This window comes from Doryrhamphus excisus, chromosome 16 (assembly GCF_030265055.1).
Source record: "Doryrhamphus excisus isolate RoL2022-K1 chromosome 16, RoL_Dexc_1.0, whole genome shotgun sequence".
Taxonomy (NCBI): Eukaryota; Metazoa; Chordata; class Actinopteri; order Syngnathiformes; family Syngnathidae; genus Doryrhamphus; species Doryrhamphus excisus.
This window is the reverse complement of record NC_080481.1, coordinates 2,217,675-2,228,274: the sequence shown is the minus strand read 5'-3', so window position 1 is coordinate 2,228,274 and position 10,600 is coordinate 2,217,675. Positions and strand designations below refer to the sequence as shown.

The 10,600-nt window shown below is 40.1% G+C and overlaps 1 protein-coding gene and 1 long non-coding RNA gene across 3 annotated transcripts; one reads left to right on the top strand and one right to left on the bottom strand.

Moving 5' to 3' along the window:
- Positions 1-2,363: 2,363 nt before the first annotated feature.
- On the bottom strand, positions 2,364-4,469 carry LOC131104823 (uncharacterized). 2 transcript variants are annotated; one of them, XR_009119831.1, is made up of 4 exons: positions 4,046-4,469; positions 3,209-3,321; positions 2,918-2,963; positions 2,364-2,850 (listed from the first exon to the last, which is right to left on the bottom strand). It is a non-coding gene; the product is annotated as an uncharacterized LOC131104823 (long non-coding RNA). The 2 variants fall into 2 exon arrangements; XR_009119830.1 differs by having other exon boundaries at positions 2,364-2,963.
- On the top strand, positions 3,720-9,457 carry LOC131104822 (insulin-like growth factor-binding protein 5). Its single transcript, XM_058052375.1, has 5 exons — positions 3,720-4,204; positions 5,194-6,537; positions 7,146-7,180; positions 7,725-7,844; positions 8,078-9,457. The coding sequence occupies exons 2-5, from the start codon at positions 6,201-6,203 to the stop codon at positions 8,189-8,191; spliced, it is 606 nt and encodes a 201-aa protein (XP_057908358.1). The 5' UTR covers positions 3,720-4,204; positions 5,194-6,200; the 3' UTR covers positions 8,192-9,457.
- Positions 9,458-10,600: the final 1,143 nt, after the last annotated feature.

Genomic DNA, 10,600 nt, shown 5'->3' with positions numbered 1-10,600 from the left:
TTTTATTATTTGCTGTTTTATTATTATTATTATTATTATTATTATTATTATTATTATATTTATTTATTTATTACAGATTGATTGATTTTCTTTATTCTGTTTATTTATTTTTCATCTTATTTTGTGTAGAAAAATAAAAAGTAAGATATTTGAGAACAGTGGAATGTTTTATCAGAGCTTTTCTTGTAGAAAATTAGAACCAAAGCCAAGTTTTAAAAAACATTTTGTTTTTAATAAATGCGTTTTTTTTGTTTTTTTGGAAAACCTGATGCGGCCCAGTCTCACCCAGACCCGAGCTCCAGTGGCCCCCAAGTAAATTGAGTTTGAGACCCCTGCCTTACACCAAGGGTTAAGTAAGTGCTCAGGGCTAAACACCACTTCATAGCAAGTCTGCTCGGGGAACACCCTCGAAATGAAGGGGAAGGCGGAGCTACTACACACGTAGACGTAGACTACAATACGGAAGTGCGGAAGGGTAGAATTGGGATTCAGCCTGAATTTCAGAAAGAAATGCCCACAAACAAACCGCTTCTGAACAGACCTGGCAGACTATTCATTGAGACTTCATTGATAGCAAAAAGTTTACAACCAAGTATTAGAAATGGACAAAAACCCAACTATTTTAACCAATGGTTGCTCATGTTAGTTTTTTCATTCCCGATGGTTTCGATCGCCAGGCTTGAAGACTGAAGAATACCGTACCTACTTTTTCTCTACAAGGACAGGAAAGTACCCAGTGAAGAGCTTTTAGTTAGAAGCATTGACATATGTTCTACTAAAAAAAAAAATCATGTCAGATAAGTGGAATGCTGCAGATGTTTGAAGAAGACATCAGTACCGAGAAGAGCGAAACTGAGTCTATGTGAAAGCACAGCCAGGAGAAACACCAAGAAAGCAAAGATGCATACTTTGACAGCGGGGTGACCTTTAGCAGAAGAAAATCTCACAAATGTTTGAGATAACTGGACAAGCGTGTGCGTCACAGCTGGAGAATTTCATCGTGTAAAATGTAATGGTTGCATTGAAGTCTATTTCTTTAAATGTCAGAAGGACATATCGAGCTCGGAATCTGATGTCTCATTTAAATATAAACATTGTTATCTTGAAAACTTTCATGCGAGCGAGAGAAGATACACCAAGGTCAGACATTGCATTTTTAAATAAATGTCAAAAGTGACACAAGTCAGATGCGCCTTTTAGTCCCAATCAATGAGGTCCAAGTCCTGAGTCAGCATGTCTATGTTACTAAAACCAAACTAAAAGGCCTCACAGTGTGTTATTTCCAATAACATTATATGAAAGTCAAATACTGACATTTTTGAGGTACTGGGTTTTGTAGTAGTGAACACTTAATATGAAGCTTAGAAACTTCTTAGTAATGGGAATGATTCAGTTTTCAAAATGTTTTCTTTGTTCCCATAATCAAATGAGAATGTTACACATACGAGTCTTTTTATCCTGTACGCCAGGGGTCTCAAACATGTGGCCCGCGGGCCAAATGTGGCCCGCAGGACACGAGTTTGAGGCCCCCGCTTTGATATGAAAGTTTAATGTTAGTGCGGCCCGCGCAAGTTTGATATGGATGCTGTATGGTATCATGTACCCAGAAAAAATTATTACGTTTGATTCATGTTCATGTTAAAGGTTAAATAACTGTTAATAGTTATCCTCCCTATCCATGTGGAAGTGGTAAGTTTTTGGCTATTTAAGTTTAAAGGAAATAACTTGAAGGCTACCGTTTAGGTCGCTAGCTCTCTAGTTTGCGAGTTAGCATGTGTCTCAAGACCCTGCAATTTGTCTACTCACCAACTATATGTGGTTTCTTAAGTTTTTATTATTTGCCGTTTTATTATTATTATTATATTTATTTATTACTGATTGATTGATTTTCTTTATTCTTGATTTGTTTATTTATTTTTCATCTTATTTTGTGTAGAAAAATCAAAAGTAAGATATTTGAGAACAGTGGAATGTTTTATCAGAGCTTTTATTGTAGAAAATCGGAACCAAAGCAAAGTTTATTCATTTTACTGTTTTTAATAAATGCGTTTTTTTGGGGTTTTTTTTTTTGGAAAACCTGATGCGGCCCAGTCTCACCCAGACCCTAGCTCCAGTGGCCCCCAGGTAAATTGAGTTTGAGACCCCTGGTGTAGAGCCCAGCGAACCTACGACGAAAACTCATATCGGCCGCTTGTGCCCGTCGTCTTGTCCTTTTGGTCACTACCCAAAGCTCATGACCATAGGTGAGGGGAGGAACGTGGATAGACTCACCTCCCTCTTCACCACCATGGACCGACCATGGACTGAGACTTGGAGGTGCTGATTCACACTCAGCAGCAAAACAAGAAAGGAGATCCTGGAGAGTCAACAATGAAGGTAAAAGTTATGTTGAATATTCTTTTCATTTATAATTATTGTGCGTTGTTTTCTGCATGCAAAAATAGAATTATTCTTTATTCAATATGTTTGGGTGTCTGAAACGGATTAATTGGATTTACATTATTTCCGATGGAACAAACTGCCCCGGATTTCATAAGTTTCGTTTTTGTTTTTTTTTCTTGTAAATTCAGCAGAAATGCCCAAAAACTGGCAGTATGGAGCTCTCTTCTCTGAAAATGGCTGGCATTGATTGAGTTAAGTACAAAATGAGGTCAGTTTGGACTGACCTCGCCATTTATTGATGCACAAATGTGCACAATAAATGGTATTATCTCACTGAATTACCACAATGCTGGACATTCACTTTCACCGAGCACTGTCACTGGAAGCGTCACCTCAAAGTAGCAATTTCCCTTTGATAAAGGGCGGCCATCCACATAGCAACCCACTTCTTCTGAGTTCCCTTGGTAACTACAGAGAGTAAACTGCAGGTTAACACTGAGGGTGTGTATGTGTGTGTGTGCAATCACAAACACACCTTTTGAAAAAACTGCATCAACATCCTTGAGTCAAATAGTATCAACCTACATGGAAGTACACACACACATGTTATTATTATTTATGAGGTATAGTTGGATAAAGTAATATTTAACATGTTTTAATCAGATTCATTATGATTAATTCATTATGTCTGAAATATGCCCATTTTTACTGTATTTTATTGAAAGAAAGACAAATTATAGGGCAGGATTATGTATATTTGTATGTATTAACAGCGCCAACATCTACATCAAATTAAGAGAACCCACACATCTGAAAATCTACTTACCTAACACTGCTTTATTTAATTCCGGCTTGAAGTCAGCTGGGATAGGCTCCAGCATACCCCCACGAGCCCCACGTGAGGATACACAGCACAGAAGCTGGATGGATGGATGGTTCCTTTAATAGCAGATTATTTGAATCAGACTTGAACTGTTTTATTGTGAGAAATGAGGAGTTGTGTTCAAAAACACTTCATTTCAGATTAATTCACATGTTTTGAGTGAATTTTATGGGATTTCCCAGCATCATTAAACGCAGTAAAATGTACTGAGCATTAAGGGTAATTTGCCTCATCTACCCTATCGCAATGATTATAAAGCTAACAGTTAGCAAGACCTGATTTAGACCACACACCACGGGGGAGGAGAGGCTGCATAACGGGAATGAACAGTGAAAAAGACGGCATAAAGGTTGCTGCATAAAGACAGTATTAACCATGTTTACCATTTGTCATAATGGGGAGCGTGAGATAGAAGAGCTAACGATTAGACTACCTTGAGTGCAGCATGATTGTATTGAAGACTGAACATTATATTTAACTTTTTCTACGACTGGGCGATATATATCGTTTTTTTATGATATCGATATTTAGTTTAAGCACAATATCAAAACCAACCATATCGTTGATATCGATATAGACTGGATTTGTGTTGTATCTCCCTCATGCCTAAATTCGTAGCCCATGAACTATCGTTAGCATTAGCGGCTAATGGCGGAGCTAATGTGCTTGAATGTTCGTCGCGTAGGTCTTTAGAAAAGCCAAGTGTATACGATTGTTTGCGTGATTAAAGTAATGCAAGTAATTTAATACCAATCTCGAACTATAAATGGGAAAACTCACTTTTTTCCATCGGCTAGCCATGACTGCACATCAAACTTTGGAAACGTCGGCGCTTTTTAGTGACGTCACCCACAGATAAACGCTGCGTATCTCTATGATGAAGGACTATCACCGTCAAAACTTACTGTACATTGTTGCGCTGGGCTACAGAGTATCACGGTGAGTTATACACTTGCTGACTGGTGTAAAAAAAAAAGATTGTAGTGTTTCCTTTTAGGAAATGTACATTTTCGTCATCAAGCGGTCGATTTAGAATAGAGCTAGCATAGAGCTAGCAGCCAGTGCGCCTGAGCAGCGCTGTGTTGACACCGGTTCCCATGTCGACAGCCGCTGAGCTGAGCTGGAAGCGAGGATGAGTGGCGGTCAAAATGCCGGAGTACAAAAAAAAAACAATCCAATGAAATGTGGAAAATGAGAGCCCCACTTGGTCTGGCTCATGTCTTGGAATGTTCTCCAAATATGCCAGATATGTGGACTAATGCTGAAGTTTGCAAGCCGATGCGAACTTGTGGCAGCAGGTGATTTTAGCTAGCTTTGCCAAGATTAATAAGACCAGCAGGCTGCAGATAGCGGTGTCATTTTTGGCCTTGTGTTGCCCAGAATTCCAGGAGACCAGTGGGGATATCTGCTCTGCCATGCCTGTTCATTTAATGTGTGCATGAACATCATTCCCATTAGGCCAGCGGTGTCCAAAGTGCGGCCCAGGGGCCACTTGTGGCACATGAACTAAAATTGTACAAAAAAAAACCAGCAAAAAGGAAAAATGTAAATAGAGAAAGTTCAAATGTTGATACTAATAACTAATAATACAATATTTTGTCTTCAAATACGGTATTAGAATTAGTGTTGACAGGTTAAAGTATAATATCAAGTATCAGATGGAACAATGACACAATTTGGAGGACAACACTTTAATTGCTAAAGTTCCAGGTGGTTTAAATAATAATATAATAATGACGCCACTAGTACTATTAATAATTAGTAATGGATATATTTACTTGACAGCGTTATTATGTATGACCACAAATATCACATTGTGACATCATCCCAAAGCGTAATGAAGTGAGCAGCATTTTTTGGTGCGTTGAGGAGAAAGCTGAAGATGTCAGTTATGTCCACTTATGACAAAAGCGGGTTGTTATTTTTAGGCGCAAGATGGCCACGGAGCTTTCCTCTAGATGTGGGAACTGCCCCCCAAGAATTCAGATGATTACTCCTCAGGTTCAAATGCTAATGTGTATGCAAGTCCATTGAAAATGGAAGTAGCAGCAGCAGCTGGTGGATTACTCATGGAAGTACACACACACATGTTATTATTATTTATGAGGTATAGTTGGAGAAAGTAATATTTGAAATGTTTTAATCAGATTCATTATGATTATCTAATTCATTAATCATGAGTAATCAGCATGTGTCATTATGTCTGAAATATGCCCATTTTTACTGTATTTTTATTGAAAGAAAGACAAATTATAGAGCAGGATTATGTATATTTGTATGTATTAACAGCGCCAACATCTACATCAAATTAAGAAAACCCACACATGTCTGAAAATCTAGCAAATGTCTCCCACGGAGAGCAGTGGTTTGATTACAAAAGGCATTGCAGTGGCAATGGTATTTATGGAGGTGTGTTTGTATTTGTTGCCATGACAAATATTCTTCTAGAAAGGTGCCTGATGCTGTTAATGCTGGAATAGGACTTCTACTTAGCATGCAAGCAGAATGAGATGAATGGCGAATGTGCCGGTATTTTGATAATTTCTGAAAGGGGACAAAATCCACCCCCCACTTCCTCTGTCCCTCCCTGCCACCTCCTTCTCTTTCTCTCCCTCTCTCTCTCTCTCTCTCTCTTTCCGAGTCCCAGCCCCTGAAGGTGTCATAACTGTGCTTGCTCTCCCTCTCTCACTCACTCTCTATCACCGCCTTTCACATCTTTAAAAGCTGCTGCTTCTGCTGTGGCTTTCTCGATCTCCGTTTGTCTCCTCTGGCACTGCAGGGAACTCAACTGGCAAAGCACCAAGGAGAGCTACTGTATAGAAGCGGGTGGGAGAGAAAGAAAGAAAGAGAGAAAGAAAGAAAGAGAGAGAGAGATAACAGAAATAGCATCAACCACATTTACCTGTCAGTGTGTGAGTGTGGAGAATTTGGAGAAATGCATTTGCTTTGTAACTTAACTAGCGTTGTTTTATTGCTAATGGTTCACTGTGGATGGCGGACAGGGGCCAGTCGTTTGGGCCCCTACAAGGTTTGTCCCAGCTGCAGGGATCCACTCGGTGCTGGGAGGCCCCCCAGGGAGCACAATGTGGCAGGCAGCACAACGGTGTTGGCCCAGGGAGAACCCTGTGGCGTGTACACCCTGAGCTGTGCCAAGGGGCTCCGCTGTGTTCCCCCGCCGAGGGAGCACAGCCCCCTTCAGGCTCTGTTGCAGGGTAGGGGCATTTGTGCCAAGCACAGCAGGACAAGTCCCACTGAGAGGCCCCACCCCACAGGTAAGATCATGTCAATGTAGATTGATTTCATTATTGGATCCGCACTCGTGCATGGGATCACATGTGCATACATCCACACGTTTGTACATTTAATTTAATTGCATGTGACAAAAGGAAAAGTCAATTAGTGAATGCATTTAAAACCTGCATGCATTTCTTGTCCAGCGCTGCTCTGCAGTACCTCGCCGCGGATAACAATGTCATTTGTCATTTTTGAAGTACAAATGTCGCTTCATTGCTGAAACATACGGTCACAACGTAGGAATAATGAATTGGCCTGCATTTGCATGACTTGCACTATGTCCAAACTGTTACTTACATCCTTATCAAAAGTGCTTTTTATTGCAGTGGTCTCCATCTACTGTTTAAACGGAGACACTGCTATGTGGAGAAAAAAAAATGCATTGATGGAAATGATTTTTTTTTTTTCACCACCGTTGACCACCGATATTTAATTGATATTATCTCGGAGACTATGAATTGTTTTGTGCAAACAGATGTAAAGATACACCAAGAATGTGGAACGCATGCATCCTGCTGTTTGATGTTAACGAATCAGATCCTTTTCATCACCATCTGATATGTCGGTGTGTCATTTGCCTCTGCAGGTCCTCATCCTTCACACAGCGGTGACATTGAAAAAGTAAGTTGTGTCATTTTCTTGTCATGTGTGATAAGTGAACGTGACTAATCATCATCATGAATGATGCCCGGCGAGGCTGCATTGATAAATAGGTGATGGATGAGGATTATTACCCTGCTTTTCCATTTTGGGTGTTGCAGTGGCATGTACACACACGGCGATATGGTGCATGATGTGTGTGCTGCTATGCGGCAGAAGTAATTTAGCATGATGACAATCAGGAAACTTTCAATCCGACGCATTATATGTACATTATTAGTGTGTAATGTCCTGTATTATAGTTTATTGATGACTTAGTCTGATGCCACAGTGTTAAAGAACCCTTTTAATTTTCTTCAGTGACCTGAAAAATGAAAGCATTGTATAATAAAGTGGTTATATAATGTTACACAATATGTGACATCTAAACATACATGGCCGCTCTCTTTGTGATTTACATTAACATGTGACTAAAGTGATGCCAGCACCGTCACCTGAGGGAATGAAGCGTCTCTCTCTAGCTTTGCTTCAAATCACGTTTTGGAGTCTGCCTTTCTGTTCTCAGGCACCGTGCCGCAAAATGCTCAACAGTGTCCTGAGAGGTTTGGAGCTGACAATCATCCAGTCTGACCGTGACATCTATATACCCAACTGTGACACCCGCGGGTTCTACAGGAAAAAGCAGGTACGTGTTGGAACTTAGTTGTGCCTTTGCTGCAGCATCTTTGCGCCACCGTTTGTGCATCCAGGGATTTGTCAGCTGTGAATGAACTGACACGTTTCTCCCGGAGCTTCTGTGGGCTCAGACAAACCGGTACTGCGCTATGATGACATGCCATTTTCTGTTTCTCTCTCTCTCTCTCGCTCTCTCTTGCTTGCTTCCACTCAATCTCTGCTGTCCTCTTATCTTTTGCACAGTGCCGCTCCTCCAAAGGTATGCAGCGTGGCCACTGCTGGTGTGTGGATGAGCTCGGCACTCCAGTGCCCTCACGTGCCAGAGAAGATGGTGTTTTACCATGCGATGGAGAGTGAGAGACGAGCATGTGCTATTGTCAAAACGCCTGCAGGAAGAGGAAGAGGAGGTGGAGAAGGGAGCACAGGGAGAGGGGAAGCTTTATCATGGGCTAGACACTGCCTGGACAGGAGGTAGCAGCCACTCCCGATGGGAAACACACACTTCATGTCCTCTTTTGAAGAATGACAATACAGCCACCTGAATGTCCAACTGTTACAGCAATGTTGCCATCTCGATACACAGCATGATAACGGTCCGTGAACTTCCTCAATGATCCAAGCCGTATTACTGCAAAGAATCTCCCTATTCCCTGCCTCTTGTTCCGGCTTTCTAGTTCCTTTTTTTTTTTCAATTTAGGATAGCTGACACTGCCTGTGTTTGTTCTGACCTCAGTGGGCTGAAATACTGTTACGCAGGTGATGTGACACCAACGTGTGTCAGCCTCACCATCCTCTCTCCCTCTCTCCAAAGATACACTGATATCAACGTCTCTTAGAATAATTTATTTGGGGGGTCTGTTTTCCATTAATTACTGCTTTAAGCTTACAATACCTTATATATTTGTGTGTGTCGTGTCTGAAAAGAAAGTAAAAATGAAAATTACACAGGATGCTTCTGTTGGTTTTATTTGTCAAATTGGTGTGGTGACTGCTTATCAGTTGATTGTTTGTACATTTGTTGGACTTTTGTGATTGACTGTGTTTTGAAGTAGCAAGCAAAAAGCGTACGGCTGTTATCCTTTTCCAAAAAAAAAAAAAAAATTGTAAGGCATATTTTTATACACGTCAATATATTTTATATATGAATTATTGGTTTATTTAATGAACTACAGTATAATGCCATGTATTTTTATATTGCCAGCTATTTGTTATTTAAAGACAGAGATTATTTTGTTTCATGTAGGGGAAGTGCAGTGCTTTCAGGGCACCTTTATGGCTAAACTAATCAAAGATCAATTCAACTACTGTACAACTTTTGGTTATATCTCATGGTTTTATTTCCTTATTTGTGTTTTTTTTTTTTTCATTTTAAAACTGAGAATGTCTATTATACTATTGTGTTTTCTCATACTACTTCTGATTTCAATATGTAACAAAAAAAAAATGTTTCCCAAGTCTTGCCAAAGCCATGTCGATTGTGTGCTAAGTGTGATTAGAATTGATTCCATTTCTGACCAATCTTGTTGTGCCAATGTGTTAACCGTGATGGATTGTCTGCGCAAAAAGGACATTAAACATAATGATAATAATGATAAATACAGACACAAATAAATAAAGCATATATTAATACAAGTACAAGCATTTGAGCGAGTTCTTGCCTTTTCGTTCGTTTCGCAGCCCGGCTATGCAACAGTGACACAAATTACACATTACAGCACACATTAGCCCCGTGGTGTTTTTGAGCTAATACTCTGCACATGAAGGATCATTTGCTCCTGCTTCTCCACAGGGCCTTGAAACATGCCTGTTTCCAAGGTAACAGCAGGGAATATCCAATGTGTCCACGGATAATGGAATGAAGGCCCCGCAGATAATAAAGGAGGAAGCATGATCAGAATTAACTCCCACCACTGAATCTTTTCTCGGTTGCTTTCCTCTGCTGTTCTTGGCAATTCCTCTGCTCCCATCGAGCATAAGATTAAACTGAATCATATCTGCCAAGCATGAAATATGATTCTATATTTTTGTGTCATGATTCAATTTGACTTTTCTTACAAACTTACACATATCAGAATTTTTTTTACAATACCTGTGTTGTCAATTGAAAAGGAAAACATTCTTGGTCATATGCCTGATCAATAAATTTGATATAATTTCAAAATATATGCATATTAGAATCAAGTGCTGTATTTAAGCCAGGGATTTTCAAACATATTTGGTTCATTAGAAACCTTAGATGTCCATAGGTGTATATGAAAGTATGAATGGTTATGTTTGTGTCATGTGATTGACCGGCAACCAGTTCTTGCCCAAAGTCAGCTTGAATAGGCTCCAGCTGACCCACCAACCTAATGGGGGACAAGTGGTAGGCCTGTTCAAAACATAAATATAAGAATCATAGAACCAAGTGCTCTATTTAGGCCAAATGGTTAAACTAGAGCAGGAATTAAGGCAGGCATCCACTGGGAGGCGCCAAAAGACATTCGGGAACAGGGATGCCGTGTGGGTGGGAAAAGTTCGGACAATTCCAACAAGGACCCCCAAAAGTAGAGATGTGCTGACTGTCCAAACGCCTGTCTAGAAACGATAAGTATTTTCCAAACCTGCTAAGCTATTCTGTTAAAGGCAAAATTAAGTATTTTTTTTGCATCGTATGATAAAAGAAAAAAAGGTTAGAGTGAGCAGAAAATCCCACAAAAGTCTGTTTTTCGGCTAGGCCCCAACAGTATTATATCCTCTGAGGGAAAGCTCGCAGTGCCACTTTAA

Excerpts from the sequence above, each read along its gene's own strand:
- LOC131104822 (XM_058052375.1), top strand. The coding sequence starts at position 6,201 with ATGCATTTGCTTTGTAACTTAACTAGCGTTGTTTTATTGCTAATGGTT. Across the intron at positions 6,538-7,145 it reads TGAGAGGCCCCACCCCACAG|GTCCTCATCCTTCACACAGC; the intron begins GTAAGATCATGT and ends TTGCCTCTGCAG. Across the intron at positions 7,181-7,724 it reads ACAGCGGTGACATTGAAAAA|GCACCGTGCCGCAAAATGCT; the intron begins GTAAGTTGTGTC and ends TTCTGTTCTCAG.